Raw genomic sequence first — 23207 nt, 5'->3', positions numbered from 1 at the left:
GGGCGAAAGATAGTGAAATATAGAGAAAAATGGAGGGGAATAGGAAGAAGTAGGAAAAATAGACATGAATGATCATATAGCAGCTTAATGGTGTCATTCCACCAACAAACATTCAAAACATTGGGATGCTGAACGGAAGGAATGAGTGTGGTTACTGAATGAGTTACTGTGTTGAACATGGGAAAAAAAATATGAACTGGCTGAAAAAGTAGAGAAAAAGTTATGAGAAAATAGTTTGGAGAAAAAAAACAAAACAGAAAATTGGAAAATAAGTGGGGATAAAGAATGAGGGTGAAAATAAATTGGAAAACGGGAGAAAAAATAAGGGAAAAATGGTGGAAAAGTAGAAAGAAAACAGGAAAATAGAAAAAATGGGAAAGCGGAAGAAAATGGGGGGGAAAGTTGAATGAAAGAAATAGTGAGAAATTCATTGGGGGAAAAGACCAGGAGAATAGGGGGAAAATTGGAAGAAAGTAGAAGAAAGTGGGGAAAAGGTGGAAATATTCCTTCCATTTGGAGAATGGAAGGAAAGAGTGTAGTTATTAAATGCGTTAAAAATGGGAAAATAAGAAAATGGATTGGGCGAAAATTTGAGGAACAAAGATAGTTGTGAGAAAATAGCTTGGAAAAAAATGGGACAAAATAAATTGGGAAAAATGGAGGGGAATGGAAAGATATAGGAAAAATAGAAAAAGTGAGAAAAATGCAAGTTGGGAGAAAATGGATTGGAAAAACTGAAAGAAAATGGGGAAAGAATGCAAAGCAAGGGTGGGAGAAAATGAGGAAAAAGAATGAAAAAAATAGCTGAAAATAGATCAGAAATAAGTGGGAAGAAAAAAGTGAGAGAAAATGGGAAGAAAGTAGGAGACAATATACTGGTAAAAAGTGGGGAAAAAATAGTTTGGAAAGAAAAAATGGGAGAGGGTGGGGAAAAAGTAGGAAGAAGGTATGAAAAATAGTTTGGGCAAAATGGGAGAAATGCAATGAAAAGTGAAAGCTGCAAGCAGTGTTGAAAGGGCACTCACACCCGGGCTCACCTAGGAAAACAGCGAACGGCGGCCAATATGCAGTTAAAGTGGTAATTACAGGAGAAATATGTCAAAGCCATTTATATATGGCAAACGTCCTGCTGCCAGTTGGTGGCGCTATGAATATAACTAGATATTGGCATGTAGATGACTTCAGGCCAGGACTTTTATAAAATATATGAAGTTTGGTGCAGCTTGAACATGGTATGTTTGAGTAAGTGTAAAACATGACATATCCTGTTGCCAACAGGTGGCGCTATGATTATAACTGAATATTGGCCTTTAGGTGTCTTCAGGCAAGGACTCTTACTAAAAGTGAAGTTTGGTGCAGATTGGACATTGCATGTTTAAACTAGTGTAAAACAAGTCATTTCCTGTTGCCAGCAGGTGGCGCTATGATTGTAATGGAATTTTGGCTATTAGATGTGTTCAGGAATCTTATCAAACATGTGAAGTTTGGGGCAGATCGGACATTGTATGGCTGAGTTACAACAACTTCTATTCCCATGGCGAAACTTTGTCAGGCCGCCACAGACACGCCCTTCAACGAAAACTCAAGATCTTCACAATTTAACATCACAAAGGTCTTTAGACGAGACTGACCAAATATAATGTTTATGTCATTAAATCTCTATGAGGAGTTTGTTAGAGCGTAAACTATGCCACTTCTTGTTGCCAGCAGGTGGCGCTATGGCTATAAGTGAATATGTGCATGTATTCAAGACTGGACTCTTATCAAACATGTGAATTTTGGGGCGGATCGGACATTGTATACCTGAACTATAACAACATCCTGTTTAATGACGAAACATTGAAATTTGACAGGCCGCCATGGACACGCCCTCCAACGAAAACTCTAGATCTTCGCAATTTAACGTCACAAAGGGCTTTAGATTACACTGACCAAATTTGGTGTTGATATGTTTAAATCTCTAGGAGGAGTTCGTTTAAATACAAAGCCTGAAAATGGCAAAAACGGCACAAAACCTGCTGAGAAAATTCAAAATAACAGACTTCCTGTTGGGTTTCGGACTTCATACCGAAGGACTTTTTTTTGTAGGTATTGGTGTGTTACATGCGTCTACCAAATTTCGTACATTTTATGTGAAACATAGCTCAAGGGGCACTTTGTTAAAATTTTATAGGCGGCACTATTGAGCCATTTTACCACACACACTTCTGAAACCCATATCAGATGTAAATTTTCACCACTTTTGGCATGTGTGTAAAGAGTTGTCGAGCATGTTTAGGCCCTCAAAAATGCAATTTTGGAGAAGAATCATAATGAAATAATACTACATGAAAATGAGAAGAGAGAGCTTTTTCCCTTCCCTTACTTTCACTAATGGGGCTAGTTGTAGCAAGGGCAATATGTACGAGGTCAGTTGTGTTGTTGATTGGCTCCTTTATATGTGCACACTCAGTGTTTGTGTATTTGTTTTAGGAGACAAATACAAACTGATGCACAGTACTGCAATACTACCCATACTAGTAGCATGCAAAACATGCATACTATGCACAGTATGCAAGTTTTCTTTGTTTCACTCAGAATCTGAATGCCAAACTAATCAATCTGTCAAAATATACAGTACAGAGCACGATTTACTGTATCCCACAACGCAATGTGCTCGACTTCTTTCTCTTTTAAAGATTGCCCATCAGCAAAATCAAGTTTTTTCAAACCGCCACACAGAGACATTTTTCCAAAAAACAAAAAGCAAAATATTATTAAAAAAAATAATAAATTAAATACGATTTGAGTATAACCTATATACGATTATATTTTTTGTTAATATTTAGAATTTTATTTTAATACTATGTGTTTTCATTTTAATTTCCGTTATAAAGAAATAAATTGGGAAAATTTGGGAAAAAAGTAGGAAGAATAGATTGGGGAAAATGCAAGTTGGGAGAAAATAGATTAATGGGAAAAAAATGGGAATAAGTTGAACATTATTTATTTTAATATATTTAAAATGTATTTATTTAGTATTTATTTATTTATTTATTTATTAGTTTATTATTTTTATAAGCAATTTTGTTATTTTGTCTTAGTTTCTTTTTTATATGTATTAGTACATTTAGTACAATAAATATTTTTAATATTTTTAATTTTAGGTATAGTAATTTCAGTGGTTATAGAATATATATATATATATATACACATATACATATATATATACATATACATATATACATAAGCTTAAGTAATTGTGTTGTTTTTTCTTTTTATCATTTTTTTTATTGAATATGTATTAGTACACTTAAAATATTTAAAATATAGTAAATTTCTATTAATTTCTATAATTTCTATATCTAAACTAATGCTGTCAAATACAGTTCAAATACAGTTCAAATACAGTTCAAATACAGTTCAAGGAGGAAAGCATCACTGTTGCTTAGAGCTTTTTTAAATGGGTGGCATGTAACTTGTTCTGCAGTTTATTTGTTTTTGTTTTTTTTAAGCATATACATTTTTCCAGAAATGGATGTGCATATTGACTTTTTCACTGAATATATGAATATCTGAGCAATCATATTTTTTTTTTCAAATTTTTTATTATTATTTTATTTTATCTTATTTTTATGTATTCATTTTATTTTTTTATATTATTATTTTATTTTATCTTATTTTTATGTATTCATTTTATTTTATTTTTTTAAATATTTTAAAATATTTAAATATAAATATTTATATTTTAAATATTTTTTGTTTCAGTTACAGAAATTTCAGAACTTCAACAACAACAACAACAAAAAAAACATTTTGCATGGACAGCTACCTGAAATAAAATAAGTTGATGGTTTTTCTTACAATTTCATTTCAGTTAATGTTTATTCTATTTCAAGTAATGAATTTTTTTGTGGTTTTAGTTTTAGTTAATGTTAATAACCCTGAAAAAAAAACATTAATTTTGAGAATTAAGTGCACGGCACTGTTTAAAAACAACCACTATTTGAAATGTTTCTACTGTTTAGAGAAAACAGTACTAGTCTGCAGTAAATTAGTACTGAGTTCTGACCTGAGGTCAGCGTGAGGAAGCGCTGCAGTTATTAGCCGTTCATCACCTTCAATCCATGTATTTAACTACCTGCCTGCTAATTAATTACAGCTATAAACGGCTCATTTGAAGTGTCTCGGGTCTGTTAGTGAGTCTCCGTGGGGCTGAAGCCGTCCCGTAGAGTCGCCCGGCAGGGGTACGAGTCCAACGGCTCCATCTCAGCCCTGCAATTAGAGTTCATTATCGGGTGTGCAAACGAAGAGCTCACGCTGAGATGCGCCGCTGCTGCTTCACGGACACAGTGTGAGCGCGTCACCGCGGGACAGCCGCGCTTTGCTTACTCTGTGCTTTCAGTGAGGATCCAAACTGTGTGAAAAATGTGATGGCAGCATAATATTCACTGAGAAGAGGAACAAATGTGCTGTGCGCCAGCGCTAACATTTAGAGATGAGATGGTACATCAGCAGTCCCGTAAATCACAGACATGCGTTTACAGAGCGTGCATCACTTTTATTCAGCGCTGGATGTTTTTAACCTTTCACAAAAATGCTTATCATATACAGTCCAAGAAGGAAAGCATCACTGTTGCTTAGAGTTTGGGTTTGGTTTCTGTAACCCTTTTTTAAATGGGTGGCATTTAACTTGTTCTGAACAGTTTATTTGCTTTTCTTTTTTAAGCATATATACTTTGTCAGAAACGGATGTGCATAATGATTTTTTTCACGGAAAATCTGAACAAGAGCAATCATATATACATTTTTTGTTTAAATATTTTATTATTAGGCATTTTATTTTATATTATTTTTATTGATTTTATTTTATTATTTATTTCAGTAATATATTTTGAAAAAAAAAAAAATTAGGCATTTTATCTATTTTTAACATGTAAAAAAATATATTATATATAAATAAATAATGCATTTTATATGATCTTATTATGTATTCATTTTATTTTTAACATATTTAAAAAATATTTTATTTTAATTTATTTTTTATTTTATTTAATTTTAATTTATTGATTTTATTGTATTGTTTATTTCAGTAACACATATTTAAAAAATAATAATAATAAATTAGGCATTTTATCTTTTGTTTTATTTTATTTTATATTATTTCAGCAACCTGACAACTCAAATTAATTGAAAATTTTCCATGATTACTTTTTAGGTTTTCCTTACTAAGCAATTACATTTTTCACGGAATAGATGTGCATATAATGAATTTTTCATTGAATATTTGAACAAGTAATCATATTTTTTAAATATTTTATTATTAGGCATTTTATTTTATCTTATTTTTATGTATTCATTTTATTTTTAATTTTTTTTAAATGTTTTATTATTGTTTTATGTTTTATTTTGAAAAAAATAGGAATTTTATCTTTTTATTTTATTTTATTTTATTTCTATTTTTTTTTTTTTTTCATTGATTGATTGATTTTTTTAAATATTTTATTATTAGGCAATTTATTTTATCTCATTTTTATGTATTCATTTTATTCATAACATTTTTAAAAATATTTTATTATTAGGCATTTTATTGCTTTTATTTTATTTATTTATTTTAGTAACACATACTTTGAAAAAAATATTAGGTATTTTATCTTATCTTATTTTTATTTTATTTTATTTCATTTCAGTAACCTGATAACTCAAATTAATTGAACATTTTCCACAATTACTTGTTCGCTTTACCTAAGCAATTGCATTTCTCCAGGAACAGATGTGCATAATGAATTTTTTTATTAAATATTTGAACATGAGTAATCATATGTTTTTTAACAAATATTTTATTGTTAGGCATTTTATTTGATCTTATTTTGATGTATTCATTTTTTATTTTTAACATATTTTTAAAAATATGTAATTATTAGGCATTTTATTTGATCTTATTTTTATTTTATTTTAGTAATATGACAACTCAAATTGACTGAAAACTTTCCACAATTATTTGTTAGCTTTTCTTTTCTAAGCAATTACATTTTTCCAGAAATGGATTTGAATAATTAATTTTTCATTGAATATTTCAAGAGTAATTGTCTCTTCCAATTTTTGAGCTGAATTTCTTTCAATTCATATCCATTTTTACATTTTTTCTTTTACATTTTATTATTAGGCATTTATTTTATTATTATTTATTATCAATTTTATTTTATTATATATTTCATAACATTACAACTTAAATTGATCACAAATTTTCAATTTTTCCAGAAATGGATGGACGTGCATAATGGATTTTTCATTGAACGATATTATTTGTATTTATATAAGTATTTGAATAAGAGTAATTGTCTCTTCCAAATTCTTACTCAAGACAAATTTTTTCAGTTAGGTATTTTATTTTATTTTATTTTATTTTATTGTTAGCTTAATTAATTTTTCATTGAATATTTGAACAAGAGTAACTGTCTCTTCCAACTTTCAAACTAATTTTTTTCAGTTAGGCATTTTATTTTATTTTCAGTGCCATTACAACTCAGATTGATCGAAATTGTTCCACACTACAGTGGAAACCTTTGTCGCGTCTCATTGTTTAATCTAAAATGTTTGTGAGAACCAGCACTGCCATCTCTCATCCGTGACCTAAAATCTTTTTATAGGCACCAGAGACCTAATCAAGTCTAACTCTCATCTTGGATGCGGGGAACAGTCTCAGTTTTGTAAAGGGCCGTAGTGAATCAAACCTCCGCTAAGGGCCTCACAGACGCCGACCGACCCACAGCCGACAGCTAAAGTCACAACCTCCATTTCTCCCGACTCCCATTCAGCAAATTAGGACATCATTTTCTCCAAAAGGCCACTGACATTTCACAGAAATCAATAGGGAAGCTATCAGAATAGATGCCATTGATTTCATCTCCTCCTAAAAGTCTACAGCTGCTAGATCTGGAGTTCTAAAGTTTTGTTCTTGTTCATTCTGAGCTGTATGTACTTTGCATTCATTTAATTATCCATGCAATATTTTTTATTTATGCATTTATTTTTTGCACTTATTTATTTAGTTATACATTTATTTATGGATTTACACATTTATTATTGCATCTATGCATTTACCGATACATTTATTTATGCATTTGTTTTTGCACTTATGCATTTATTAATGTTTATGTTTTGCACTTATTTATGCATTTATTCATTTGTTTATACATTTATGCATTTATTTTGCACATATTTATTTTTGCACGTGCATTTATTTATTTGTTTATACATTTACATTATATACACATGCATTTTGTATATATTATACATATACATTTTTGCAGTTATGCATTTTATTTATACATTTATTTATTGATTTATGCATTTATTTTTGCACGTGTTTATCTATACTTTTATTTCTACATTTGTTTTTGCACTCATGCATTGATTTATTCATTAATTTATATTTAACGTATGCATGTATTTTTGCATTCATGCATTTATTTATTTGTTTATACATTTATTTTAGCACTTATGTATTTATTTATACAATTAATTATTCATGCATTTATTTTTACACCTATGCCTTTATTTATACATTTATTGATTCACACATTTACTATTGCATCTATGCATTTATCTCATTTATTTATACATTTATGCATTTGTTTTTGCACTCATGCATGTATTTGTTTATATGTTATTTTAGCACTTATGCATTTATTTATACATTTATGTATTGATTCATGCATTTATTATTGCATCTATGCATTTATGTTTATTTTCTGCATTTACTGCAATTGTTCATTTATGCATTTATTTTTCATTTATTTATTTATTTTTGCACTTGTGCATTTATTTAAACATTTACTGATTGATTTATGCATTTTTCGCACCTGTGTTTATCTCTGCTTATTTATGCATTTGTTTTTACATTTATATTAACTTATGCATGTATTTGTGCACTTATACATTTATTTATTTGTTTATACATTTATTGATTCATAAATTTATTTTAGCACTTATGCATTTATACATTAATTTATTTACTCATGCATTTGTTTTTGCACTTATTCATTTATTTATATATTGATTTTTTGCACTTTATGCATTTATTCATTTGTTTTCACATTTACTGATTCATGCAATTATTTTAACACTTATGCATTTATTTATACATTTATTTATGCATTTATTTTTGCAATGATGCATTTATTTATTTAAGGATTTGTTTTGCACTTATTAATTTATTTATACAATTAACTGAGTTATGCATTTATTTTGTACTTATGCATTTATACATTTATTCATTGATTTTATGCATTTATTTTTACACTTATTTGCACCTATTGATTTATTTATACAATTAATTGATTTATGCATTTATTTTTACACTTATTTATTTTTGCACTTATGCATTTTTTATATATTTATTTATGCATTTGTTTTTTGCACTCATGCATTTATTTATTTATGCATGCATTTTTTGCACTTTATTTATTTAAATAAATAATTGCATATGTATGTATGCACGTATGGCTCTTTTTTTATGGCTCTTTACTTATTTGAGTCTTTTTAAAATTATTTTGCTTTAGGACAAACATCTGAGACAAAGCTAGTACTTCAATATTCCATGAAGGATTAAAAGTTTCCTCTAAGATCAGCTCTCATACTCTCGAAATCTGCTTCCCATTTTTCAGTGGAAGCCCATTTTAAACATGCTCTGATCAAACTGTGGTGTTCTAGATAATAACGTACGCCTATTTTTACGTTTGTCAGAACAGAGATCCGAACACTAAATAAAGCCGACCCAAACAAAGCATACAGTGTGTTCCCATAATGCATCTGTCTCATTGAGTATCTCCAAGCACAAAAGTCCACTTGAATGCATGCCACATCCTTCAGGCTCCCCCCTTCTCTAGTCACATTATCTGTCTATTTAATGAACATCCTTTCATTAAAAATACTCACAATGGAAAAGCTGTGATAAATATATTAAAAGGATAGTTCAGCAAATTTGCATCACCTTCAGGCCATCCAAAATGTAGATGAGTTTGAGTTCATCAGATCTGGAGAAATGATGCTTTCCATCACTTGCTCACCAATGGATGTGAATGGGTGCCGCCAGAATGAGAGTCCAAACAGCTGATAAAAACATCACAATAATCCACAAGTAAACCACACCACTCCAGTCCATCAGTTAACATCTTAAGAAGACAAAAGCTGCATGTTTGTAAGAAACAAATCCATCATTAAGACGTTTTTAACTTTGAAACGTTGTTTCCATAATCCATAACACTTCCTCCAGTGAAAAAGTCCATCTCCTGTTGTCTCTCACACCAACATATTTGTTGTTTTGGCTTGTAAATGGTGCTTGGTCTATGCAGATTTCTCTCCTGATTCAGACCAGACCACTTTTTCACTGGAAGTAGTATTATTATGGATTATAAAGTCATATTTTAGCCTGCAATAAATGTTTGAAGTTAAAAATGTCTTAATGATTAATTTGTTTCTTACAAACATGCAACTTTTGTCTTCTCAAGATGTTACCTGATGGACTGGAGTGGTGTGGATTACTGTGATGTTTTTATCAGCTGTTTGGACTCTCATTCTGACGGCACCCATTCACATCCATTGGTGAGCAAGTGATGGAATGCAACATTTCTCCAAATCTGATGAACAAACAAACTTATCTACATCTTGGATGGCCTAAGGGTGAGAACATTTTCAGAAAATTTTCATTTTTGGGTGAACTATTCCTTTAATGTCTATATATCTGATTTGTTTACTCTCCGTGCTGCAGTTTCTGGGTGGGTTGCATTGACTCAGGCTTCTTTATAAAATCAACCGGTCCAACTGCAGAGCCAAGGATGTCATCAACAGGACTTCTGTTCTGCCAGTCTCATCTCTTTAGCCTTGTGGAGCCACAATGTCTCATCGTAACAGCAAAGCGGCACAAGCACGACATCGCGTTGTCCTTCAGACAGCGATTCTGGACGAGGCCACGAGCGAGCGGCACGTACGCCACCCTCCTGCTCAGCACTTCTGCTAGTTATGTGACACCGATCATGTTTTGACCATGTCAGGTTGTGTTTAATGCTTTCCATTTACATAAGACAGACAAGATCAGACAGGACACTTTAAAACAAGGTCATCCTAAAGTATACAGGAAAGTTTGGATTACCTTAAATTGTAAATCATTTTTGTATCAAGATTTTTATATAATATAATATTTCAGGGTCAATAAGATTTTTTAATGTTTCTAAAGGAAGTCTCTTCTGCTCACCAAGGCTGCATTTATTTAATCAAAAATACAGTAAAAGCTGTAAAACTGTGAAATATTATTACAATGTTTTCTATATGAATATATGTTAAAATGTAATTTATTTTTGTGATCAAAATTGAATTTTCAGCATCATTTCTCCAGTCTTTAGTGTCACATGATCCTTCAGAAATCATACTAAAATCAGGGTTTGTACAGACACTGTAAAATGAAATTTCAGGACTTTTCAAGCACTGCTTTTTGAATTTCAAGGACTTCAATCAGAGATCTCACTTATCGAACAATGTCTTCTATTTCAAATTCTACAAAAAGAGAAACAGATAAATAATAATATACTAATAGAAAATGGCAAAAATAAAGTGAAGCACATGCTAAGTATTACTACTGAAGTATTACAAGGTATACTCCAGTTTTACTATAGTAAAACCCAGGTTTATTGTTTTAAAGATTTGTATTTGCGTATACTTTTTCTTTTTTCTTTGTTTTATTTTTATAACTGCACTACCTTAATGGTTTGATGGTTTCTACAATTTAAAAAAAAAAAAATGGGAAAAAGATTAAATGAAATCACTCCGAAATCCTGATTGAAACAATTGATTCGCAAACCTGCACTGAAAGTCCTGATCTGAATCAAATGATTCACGATACATGATCCGATTGGAGCGCTTCAATACAGTGATTTATTTTGCGATGGAATGAAATTTCAAAAGAAATGGCTGTTTTAATTTGATCTGGTATTTGCTAGTGAATCGCTTGAAATGAATGATCAAAGTCACGACTCTGAATCAGTCAGAGCAGTTCCAGCGTAAATGGCTGGTTCATCTGTTCCTCTTTTTGCATCTTCAGCCATGTTTACACAACACTGTTAGTACTACTACTTGCTTAGTGCTCTTGTTTTATGACATTAACTGCAATAGCTGAAAAGGGTATGATGTTTTTAATATTCATAGCAGTTTTAAGTTTCTTAAGGCACCTCTCAAACGAAAGGCTGCATCATATCTCGGCTGCCGTCATCAAATGTCGCTGAACATCGATTCACGAAAATAAACAGAATGAAGAGAGTTGGTACTGAGCTTGTTTGAGTTTGAGGATGCAGCCTTGCTCGCTAATAGTGATTCGAAATCTGATTCATTTCCACGAAAAGGTTCTTTCGGATAGATAGTTTTAATGAACCAGTTCAAAAACGATTCAGAAGTTATTTTACGGTGAAACGGCCTTGTACTGTCCACAGTTTTGAGCACCGCACGACAGAATTGATCATGACGTGATTGAGGGTCTTGATCCTATTTCCATCTTAAATAAAATGCTATTTTTTAACCTTTCTGTCAGCCAGTGGTAATTCTGAAAGACAACGCAGAGAGCACAGATCAGTGGCCGAGAGCGCATCTGATTTGACAGATCAAAAAAAAAAAAAAAAAAAAAAAAAAATTTAATCATATCAGTGTTGTTGTTCTGGTTATTTTGTTTCAGTTTGTCAATTTTGCGCAAAGCATAGGCTACCGGCACCGGAACTGTGCCTTGCTCCATTCATACAATAAACGCATGTCCACTGCTGCGCTGTGGGCTAAGACTAATTCCATGTGCAATGCAGACAAAAATAATACAGAAATGTATCATCATTTTTAAAAATAAAGCTTCATATTATGATAAGGCTACTTTCTAAGACCTTTATATCCTATAGTCATGATGAAATTAGATTCCTCCACTCTAAAAAAAAAAAAAAAAAAAAAAAAGTATCAAAAACAACAGTGAGGAATCGATTCTTGGAATCGAATCTCATCAATTCCAGAACCAGGAATCGGAATCGGACTTGATTCCAAAATTTTCGGAATTGAACAGCTCTAGGAATGGGATTAACGACTGTTACGTGCTTGTGTTGTGTTATGTGTTTCCCGCTGTCTCTTCTCCTGTTTACTTTCACTTTTCCTGTGGTTACCAGTCACTGGTCCTGTCACCCGTCAATCATCATTTACCACTGACATCACTCACCCTGTCACCCCAATCGGACAGGACCCTCCCGAATAAAAGAGCACACCAAACCACCCGGAAACTCCCCATGTTGTTGCTGTGCTCGTTATTGTTGCCATCACATTTAATTGTACTTTTATTTATTGGCTAGAAAGTGTAGTTTAATTAGGGCATCTCGGACACTGAAGACTTTTTATTTCTACATTTTCTTTTCATAGTTAAGGTTAGGGGATATTGAAAAGTTAGAGGGTTTTTGGTTTTGTTATTTTCTTTGATTTAGCACCGCCCACATCCCTTCTTCCCTTTGTCTTGTGTTTTTCTGTTCATGTAAATACTGTAAATATTGTATATATACACCACTTTTTGTTTCACCTCTAAACGTTTGTAGCTATTTCATTTTCACCTCACTTTATTGCACTATATCTTTGTCCTGCACATTGCTTGTATGTTTTTTAATGTCTATATTTTAAATGTTCGACCCCAAAACCCCTAGACCACTTCGGGGTCATAACATTTATGGGGGCTCGTCCGGGATCATTAAAACCCATAAAAAATATTTTTATCCTATATTGTTACTAAAATGGTATTTTCCCTGCATATTTTAGTCAGTTACATTTTATATTCCTTTATATTCACTGTAAAATGGGTAGGTTTAGGTTTGGGGGTGGGTTAAGGGGGCTAAAAATCTAAATCGCTTGTTGATAAAATGACAAAAGGCATTGATATGAATATCTTAATGATATAAAAGATACGTAAATATTTTGCATTTTTTAGCTAAAAATATGTTGCGATTTGCACATTTTAAACATTGAAATACGTCTAAACTGTATGTTTTAGCATCAATAAAAACGCACAAAAATGTACGTTTTATGCCTCTAAGCGTTACGTATAAATACCTACGTATAAACAATGAGACCAGGCTGGGAATATTGATATTTTCAAGGGTTTTCAAGGCCTTAAATTTCAAAAAGTCAAATTTAATCTTTAAGCACCTTGTATGAACCCTGTAACATGCTGATTTGCTGCTTAAGAAACATTTCTGATTATTATCAATGTTGAAAACAGCTGTCCCGCCTAATATTTTTATGAAAACTGTGATACATTTTATTTTTCAGGATTCACAGATGAAAAGAAAGTTCAAGAGAACAGCATTTATTAGTAATAGAAATCTTTTGTAACATTATAAATCTCTTTACTGTCACTATTGATCAATTTAATGCATCCTCGCTCAATAAAAGTAGTCATTTCTTTCAAATAAAATCTTGCTGAGCTCAACCTTTTCCTTCCTTACTCAAGTATAATACGAACATGTGAAAGTATTCTTATAGCATGTTTGAGATGTAAAAATAGTGTTTATTATTTACCGTCCAGCATGTTGAACGTCTCCTCTGCTGTTCTGAGAGAAGTTACACCGTAGGACATCACGAAGGAGGTTCGGTTGTGTAAAGGTCTCTCCTAATTCACTCCTTCGCATGGAATCACACTCACTGGCGTGTCAGAATATGGAGCTCGGTCCCGCTGAGAGGATCTGACACGTCTGGACGTCTGCTGACAGGCTGTCAGCTCTCTTTCTTAGACTGCTATTTCACTGCCAAGAGATGTTTAGAAAGCACAAAAACCGAGGTCAGACAAAAATCATCACACCAGCTTACATTCATGCCGTCATAAAGAAAAAGTGCAGTAGTTACCATCTCAATTGCTTGCTGCTTCTCAAATGTTTCTCCAGAGGAAAAGACGACATAATCTAAAGAAATCTGAAAGAGATAGAAGAGATGTTAAGGTAACATTCTATTTTAGAATTTAGAACATTCATATTGTAGCTTTACTTCAAAATATTCTCAGAATGTTACTTGCTGAAACAAGTAGTAACATTTAAAAATCCACGAACGATGATGAATAACGGTTTTGTTATGTTTTGAGAACCTTATTACAGACCAGTAATATTTACCGGATGATTATTATTGTTTATAACCTTGCCAGAACGTTCTGAGAATGTTCTTTGCTAGCTGTGAGAGTTGGAGGGTGTTTTAATCTAGAGGTTCTGGGTGTTGCTGTGATTGATTTTGGCCCAGCAGAGGCCCGACCCATTGATCTCTGCTGTCTTTGCTGCCATCATCAGCGCGTCTGCGGCGTCTCTCCTCCGTCTCGGGTTAAGTGACTTTCTCCAAGTCATCAAACACAGAGGCTTCTGTAACAGGACACTTCTCCGCATCCTCCTCATCCTCTCCTTCAGTCCATCTGACTGGCTGAAGTCAAACCTTCAGGGATTTTGATTTGTGGCTCAGGAAGAAGCCGATCAATTGTGTTACATCAGATGGAGACGCCATGCGCTTTTCCAGAACATTGCCAAAAGCAATCCTGTTTACTTTCTTGATGTTCCTGGACTTTGTGCATGACAGATAGTTTTTGTTAATATTTTTTAAAACTTTTTAGTTATTTAGTTTTGTGTTAATGTCATCCTTATTAGTTTATTAGTATTAGTTTATTTAGTGTTAGTTATTTTAGTAATTCAATTAAACTAAAAAGTGAGAAATGTTGCTTTATAGATATTTATAGATTATACTTTTATGTTTTGTTTTCACTTTAATTTTAGTTGAAGTTTAGTTGGTAAATTTGTTGTGTTTTTGTCATTTTTATTAGTTATTTAAAAATATGTCTTTATATTTTTAGTTTCTTTATTTTTATTTTTTAATTTTAATAATTCAGGTTAAACTAAAAAATGAGAAATGTTGCTTCTGTAAATTTGGAATAAGATTTTTTTTTAAGTTTAAGTTTTAGTAATTTTATGTTGTTTTGTCATTTTTATTAGTTTTTTTAATATGTCTACATTCTTTTTATTTTTTAGTTAGTACTTGAACCTTAATTCAAGTTAAACTAAATAAAAAAGTAAATTTGAAGTTAGATTGTTTTATATTAATTTAAGTTCAAGTTTTATTAATTTTGTTATGTTGTCTATATATTTTTTATTTATTAGTTTTAGTTTATTTAGTGTTTATAGTATTTTAGCAAATTTTAATAATTGAAATTAAACTAAACAAAAGTGAGAAATGTTGCTTTGGCAAATTTTGAAATAGATTTTATTTTCTTATGTTGTTTTCGCTTTAGTTTTAGTTAAAGTTTTGGTAATTTTGATGTGGTTTTTTGTCATTTTTATTAGTTATTAATATTAAGTTGTTAAAAATGTGTCTATATATTTTTATTTTTTAGTTTTAGTTTATTTTGATTTAGTTCCTAACTTTAGGAACTCAAGTTAAACAAAAAAATGAGAAAAGTTGCTTTGGTAAATTTGGAATTAGATTTTTTTTTACTTTTAATTAAAGTTTAAGGTTTAGTAATTTTGTTATGTTGTTTTGTCATTTTTATTAGTTTTTTTTTTTTTTTTTTTTAAATATGTCTACATAATTTTTAGCAAGTACTTGAACCTTAATTCAAGTTAAACTAAATAAAAATGAGAAATGCTGCTTCAGTAAATTTGAAATTAGATTTTTTAAAATTAATTTAAGTTCAAGTTTTAGTACTTTTATGTTGTTTTGTGATCTTTATTCAGTTTTTTTTTTTTAGTTTTTAAATATATGTCTATGCATTGTTTTATTTATTAGTTTTAGTTTATTTAGTGTTAGTTATTTTATTTCTAAAATGAGAGATGTTGCTTTTTTAATTAAAATTTTGAATTATAAATTATAAATTTTATTGTTATATTTTGTTTTCACTTTAATTTTAGTTTAAGTTTTGGTCATTTTGTTGTGCTTTTGTCATTTTAATTAGTTATTTAACAATATGTCTACATTTTTTTTTTATTAAATTTATAAAATTTAGTCACAGTTGTAGTAATATATATATATATATATATATATATATATATATATATATATATATATATATATATATATATATATATATATATATATATATATATATATATACACACAGTCAAGCCCGAAATTATTCATACCCCTGGTAAATTCTGACTTAAAGTTACTTTTATTCAACCAGCAAGTTTTTTTTTTGACCGGATATGACACAGGCTTCTCCCAAAAGATAATAAGATGATGTACAAGAAGCATCATTGTGGAAAAAAATATTTCTCAGCTTTTATTTAAATTTGAACAAAAAGTGGCATGTCCAAAATTATTCATTCCCTTTGCAAACTGTCACAGTCTATGGGAAAATCCAAAATTCTATACCATTCCAAATAGTCCAAGCTGTTCTAAAGCATCCTAATTACCCTGGTTCATTAGGAACAGCCGTTTTAATCAACTCAACAGGTGAAAAACAGAAGCTCTCTGCTGTTGGTTTGTGGACAGTCATGGCTAAGACAAAGGAGCTCACTGAGGACCTGCGGCTGCGTATTGTGGCTGCTCACAAGTCAGGAAAAGGCTATAAGACCATATCTAAATGTTTTGAAGTTCCAATGGCTACACTGCAAAGTATTATTAAAAAATAGAAGACGTTCCGCACTGTGAAAAATTTCAGAGGACGTGGTCGGAAGCCAAAAGTGACACCTGTGCTGGCCAGGAGGATAGTGAGAGATGTAAAAAAAGAATCCAAGGATCACCGCCAAGGCCATCCTGATGAATTGGGGCTCTGCTGGTGGCAACATCTGAAGGCAGACAGTCCAACGGACACTGCACACCGCTGGGTTCCACGGACGCAGACCAAGGAGGACACCACTTCTCCAGATAAGGCACACAAAAGCCCGCTTGGCCTTTCCAAATGCTCATCTGGACAAAGAAGACTTCTGGTCTTCTGTTTTATGGACAGATGAAGCAAAAATTGAATTGTTTGGCCACAATGATGTAGCCTTCATTTAGTGTAAAAAAGGAGAAGCCTTCAACCCTAAGAACACCATCCCCACTTTCAAACATGGTGGTGGGAACCTAATGTTTTTGGGGGTGTTTTTCAGCCGGTGGACCAGGGAACCTAATCACAGTAAAAGGAACCTTGAAAAAGGAGCAATACATCAAAATTCTCAACATCAACATCAGTCGGTCTGCAGAGAAACTTGGCCTTGGTCACCAGTGGACATTTCACCATGACAACGACCCAAAACACACAGCAAAAGAGGTGAAGAAATGGTTAGCAGACAAAAACAAATGTTTTGCAGTGGCCCAGCCAGAGTCCTGACTTAAATCCAATTTGAGAATCTGTGGAGGGAGCTAAAGATCAGGGTGATGGCAAGGAGACCCTCCAACCTGAAAGAGTTGGAGCTCATCGCTAAAGATGAATGGGCAAAAATACCAGTGGAGACATGCAAAAAGCTGGTCGGCAATTATATGAAGCATTTGATTGCTGTAATAGCCAATAAAGGCTTTTCTATTGATTATTGAGAAGGGTATGAATAATTTTGGACATGCCAATTTTTGTTCAAATGTAAATAAAAGCTGAAAAATATTTTTTTCCACAATGATGCTTCTTGTACATCATCTTATTATCTTTTGGGAGAAGCCTGTGTCATTTCCGGTCAAAAAAACCTTGCTGGTTGAATAAAAGTAACTTTAAGTCAGAATTTACCAGGGGTATGAATAATTTCGGGCTTGACTGTATATATATACACACATATAAAGAAAAAAATAACTTTGCAATATTTAATCAAGATTTCATTAAAGCTTTTTTCATCTGACATCACTAATCTATTCCATCAAATCCTGATGTTTTCACATTACTTACGTAAAATAGGTTGCAAACAGCACTTTATTGTTGATTTTAAAAGCAAACCTCCATCATGGATAAAGAATGTAACTTTTTGATTGGTTTTTAACACATTGCCATTTTATTTTTAATCTGAATATTTGCCTTGACAACTTCACTAATTGGTAAAGTGGCAAATAGAATATGACACAATATTGTCTTGTTTAATTAAAACTGCACGTCTCTTTTTCTTAAATCAAACATGAGAATGTATTAAGGTTTTTGAAATCCCGATGTAATATTTGCATCGCATGTATATTTATTCATTGTGCTAAAGATAGCTGTACTTCTACTGTAACTGGCACTTGCATAATTGCATAATGATTTCTGGCAAGTTTTTCCATTGCCGTCACATAAAGCCTATGCAAATTAACTCATTTTTGGCCGCAGTGAGAAAAATGCTTTGTCAGATACCGGTGGTACTAAAAAACATCCCTTTTCTTGTTCCTCCTAGTTAAATCACTTATTTAAACAGCCAAACTCTACATGAATCTGACAGCGTGCATGTGTATTTTCACACTTTCGCTGCTGTGAAACATCTTTCGCAGTACTGTATATCGTCTGTGTGCATTAATTTCCTTCAAGAAACCTACAGCATCAGCAAGTGTCCGCCAATGTGAGAAAAAATGGTGCTTTCAAACAATTAGCATACAATGCAGCGATCCTCCTGCTCATAAAACACTGCCCTCATGCAGGAGTTGCCACTGGCTGTTTTTCTCTTCATCTTCCTCAGGGATGCAAGAACGATCCCAGAGTCCTTGTTTCCTGGCCAAGTTTTAAAACATCCTTGGGCGTTTTAACAATGAGGGGGTTTTACAACTAAAAGTTCCTGAAAAACTAACAATTGCTCTTTTCTTCCATGCTGAGGTACTTGCAACAAAAACATTTATGCTTTGATTAATTTATGAATGCACAGAAACAATATTGAAGGAGTGCCATAGTGCTTTGATATTGTACACTTTACACACCTTACTTATTTACAGTGTTTTAAAGAACACCATGGTTTTACCATCAAGTTGGAGGCCATTATGGTACTTTTTCATAACGCCTGTGTGTTGAAGAGTTTCATGTGGCCTCAGGGGTTTTTCTCCAGGATCGTTGTCGCATTAATTGTGAAAACTGTCAATGGCCAACTGGGATTTTCTGTCAGAATCTGCAGATGTAAGATGTTTTAGTTTCATTTGCTAATGCTGACAAAAAAGTTGTGTTAAACCTGTGCTAAACATGCACGGCTAACACATAGATTGATAGCTGGACTCAATATTTTCACTATTAAACACTGCTCAAGCTTGTTTGCATCATTGTTGCACTATACGAATATGTTCAAAATAGCATTTGTACAGTTTTTTGCATTAGTTGTATTATGCAATGCACAAGGTCAATTTTTTCTTGGTTAGTGGGCTGCCAAACTCTGATGAAACTCTTTGTTTACTGTTGTTGATAAAACTAGCCAGTATACACCACTTATTTATCCAATTCTCGAGCTGAAGAAATCAGTGATTCAGTCTTGCATTAACAACTCACAGAATTGGCTGTGCCAAACTCAAAATTATTTGAGTAATAACAATATGAAACTAAAAATTATAATTCCGTATTTTGTTATTTCAGATTGAGAACGCTTCAATTTCGTAATGAAGCATTCTTTTTAATTTGATTCTTTTCAGTGATCTGGTTGAACTGGTTCACAAATCGCACATAATGATTAATTCGTAAACTGAATTGGACTGAAGAAATCAGTGATTCACTGAGTCAGTTATACCGAGTCGCGTGTTAGCAACTCACTGAATTGGCTGTGCCTGATTTGAAATGAGCTAATTTGAGTCATAAGCAATGTAAATTCAGAAAATATTCAGTAAACAAGTAGAGACCCTTTTACCTTGTCAAAATGAGCTCTGTTCCTTTAAATGCAAATGAGCTCTGCTCACCCCGCCCCTCTCTTCTCTCTGTGGAGAGACGAGCCTGTTTACTTTAGTGAAGTAAAGTGATGTGACAACGTATTGTCAACTATGGTGACCCATAGTCAAAATTGGTCCTCTGCATTTAACCCATCACGAGTGCAAACACACAGCAGTGAGAAGTGAACACAGCGACCTTTGGGTTATGAGCCGACTCTCTAACCATTAGGCCATGACTGCCCCTTTAGCCACGAAACTTGCTAACTAGCACGTTATTAGGAAAGGTGATTGCAGGGATTCATTAAAAAAAACCCTTACACTCACTTCTGCTGTAAGTGAAGCTGGATCACGAATGATTTGCGTGAACATAGACGGATATATGTAGATCGGGAGGTGCATTCCCATCACAAACATACGTAATCTACTGCATCTTCAGCGGCTCAGATGTCGGGAGTAAATGACGACCACTATGTTCATTATTACATCCAGCAACACAACACCTCAATCGCTCAATCGAAGATATTCTTGTCTAACTTACATCCCTGCTCCAGCATTGAAACAATGGAGGTCGGACTGTTACAGCTGATTTAAGGCAGGTCTAAGGTAAGACGCTCATGTCAATCAACTATGGTGGGAGCTGCCTCTGTGGGTGTGACGCCACAACGACAGGCATCTGAAAATGGCTCAATTTGAAAAAGGGAATATTATTTTTACAGATTAATTAAAAAACCACTGCATGGATTTTTATCATTATAGGGTAGATTTGCCAGTTAAACGTGATCACTGAAAAGAATCAATTTAAAAGAATGATTCATTATGAATCAAATCAAGACGGTGCTCGCGATGTCCATTCCATAATGAATCATTTTTTTAAATCGATTCTTTTCGGTGAGCCGGTTTAACCTGTTCACAACTCGCACATAATGATTCACTCAAGAATTGAAATCACAACAGTTTCCTTGTGTTCCTCGCACACCTGGCAACTAAAGCTAATTCTTATTCTGATTCTGAAGAATTCAGTGATTCAACAAGTCAGTTATATTTGAGTCTAACGTTAACAACTCATTGGCCATACCTGATTCAAAATAAGCCAATCTGAGTAATGAACCCTGCGAATTTAGAAAAAAAATATGTGCCTCATTGTTTAAGTAGGACCCTTTGAATTTTTCCCAAATTCTGTTTTATTTTTTTCCAAATTTCATTTTTTCTATTTTAATTTTTCTGGATTCCGTTTTTTCCTGTTTTAATTTGTTTAAAATTTCTCAACTCCTTTTTAATGGTTAAATGAAATTTTATTAATCAAAGAGCATGTCTAATTAATTAAAATCATGAAACCTATACAATTTCACACCGATTTAATAAAGGTTTAACAAAAATGACATGTTTAGGGCCCTATGAAATGTTTTATTTTTTTCCTCACCATGTTTATTGTTATCAAATTCTGTGTTTTAGCATGTCTAATTATTTGAATGCATACTTAATTTATTCAAATTTATTCTTAAAATTGCCTTATAAAAGTTTTTTTTTTTTACCTCTGAAATTCTGTGTTGTGTATTTAAAATGTTCTACTTATCAAATGAAGGCATAAAACTCATTCATTTAATTTATCTTTTAATTATTGAAATTTAAGCAAATTTTTTTGGCAAACAAAGGGGAATTTACTATTAAAATTAAAACATGGAAGAAATGTGTGATTATACCCTAAAAATAATGTTTGTTTCATTTTAGTAGTAGTAGTATTAGTAGTAATATATTTCTAGCACAATGTCTTCAAGTTAAACCGGACTTTTATTTTGACGGGTTGCCGTGTCTGCCTTTACATTTCTGTGTGTATATGATATGACGCTAGTTTTCCTAAAATGGAACGGTCAAATTCTCATGAAGTGACTCTCAGCAGTGTGTGTAGTAAACAAAACCGCTCGTCTGCTCCATTCATTAAAACAGAGACACACAGAACATGCAGGATTCACATTTAAATGGTATTTTTGCAGCATAATGTACAGATACTAGTCCATATTGCGGTTTGATTTAAGTGTAATGACCTACTTTTGATTAATTAATTCAAACTTTAACATACCCGTGACATTCCGTGTTACTCAGTAAATTCCGTTTTTATGATTGGATTCCGCCCGTGTTTTCCGCATCGTGGAAATCATATGGCCCTATTTAAGTATTTAACTATTAAATTAGATTGCAATCGCGATCTGAAGAAATCAGTGATTCAATGAGTCAGTCATAGCGAGTCTCAGGTTAACATCTTACTAAACTGACAGCGTCTGATACAAAAAGAGGCAATTTTGATTAAGGAGCAATATAATCTTGTGATAACAACTCACTAAATTGACCGTGCCTAAATCAAAATGGGACAATCTAAGTAATAACAGTTACTATAATGATGAATATTGATAGCTTATTATTAATATTATTAATTGGAAATCATATTTGGTTCATAATTACAAGTTGTCAATCAACTGTCACACTTGTTCTTTTAGTCAAGTGTAAATTTAGAGGCAGTACTTGTACTTTTACTGGAGTAACCTTTCAGCAGGGGTTCTGTACTTTAACTCGAGTACAGTGTTTGTGTTGTCACACAGAAATAGCTTCACTTTATAACAAGGCACTGACAATTATGGATTACAAGATGAACACACACAACAACAGACCAATCCATTTCTCACTAAAATTACAGTTGCAACTCTAAACTTAACTGAGCCGGGTTGTTAGCAGCGCCGTATCATTATAACCGGGTCCCACGCGTTCACAGGCGGTGATGTTCTCACTACGTGCCAATAAAACAGCACATTGGCAGGACCCCTTCAGATTCAAGCACTCCCTTGTGGACCATTAAACAAGGCTCCAGGGCGATCCGTGACACGGGCACATTTCCAGTGTGACAAAACTGACACACTTATCGCAGGGAAAATGAGCTCTTGTATAATGATGCAAAGAGTCAAAACATCATGAGGTTAAAGTCAAATAATGTGACAGTGGGCCCATAAATGTATTTTGACACTTAAATTATATATATATATATATATATATATATATATATATATGTGTATATATATATATATATATATATATATATATATGTATATATATATATATATATATATATATATATATATATATATAAATAAACGCAATTGCATTAGATGATCAAATACAAATAATGCGACAACAAATGATTGATTCTAATAAATCTAAATAAAATAATAATAATAATAATAATAATATATATATATATATAAATGCATATATAATGCAAATAATAAATATAATTTAACAATATGTATAATATATTAATAAATTCATATATTTTATATATATATATATATATTATGTATATTTATGGTATAAAAGAAATGATAAATTATAAATAAAAAATATTTATTAAATATATGTATATATATATATATATATAT

At 32.1% G+C, this 23207-nt stretch overlaps 1 protein-coding gene across 1 annotated transcript in view; it reads right to left on the bottom strand.

Moving 5' to 3' along the window:
- itgb8 (integrin, beta 8) overlaps positions 1–23207 on the bottom strand; it is an 81690-nt gene that overhangs the window by 55841 nt on the left and 2642 nt on the right. The window contains exons 2-3 of the mRNA XM_051137187.1: positions 13888–13953; positions 13564–13787 (exon numbers count right to left, since the gene is read on the bottom strand). Coding sequence (XP_050993144.1) covers positions 13564–13673 — 110 coding nt within the window. The 5' untranslated portion in view covers positions 13674–13787; positions 13888–13953. The remainder of the gene's footprint in view (positions 1–13563; positions 13788–13887; positions 13954–23207) is intronic.

Source organism: Labeo rohita, chromosome 19, assembly GCF_022985175.1.
Source record: "Labeo rohita strain BAU-BD-2019 chromosome 19, IGBB_LRoh.1.0, whole genome shotgun sequence".
Classification (NCBI taxonomy): Eukaryota; Metazoa; Chordata; class Actinopteri; order Cypriniformes; family Cyprinidae; genus Labeo; species Labeo rohita.
Note: the sequence above shows the minus strand (reverse complement) of the source record. Positions and strands in the feature narration are given on the sequence as shown.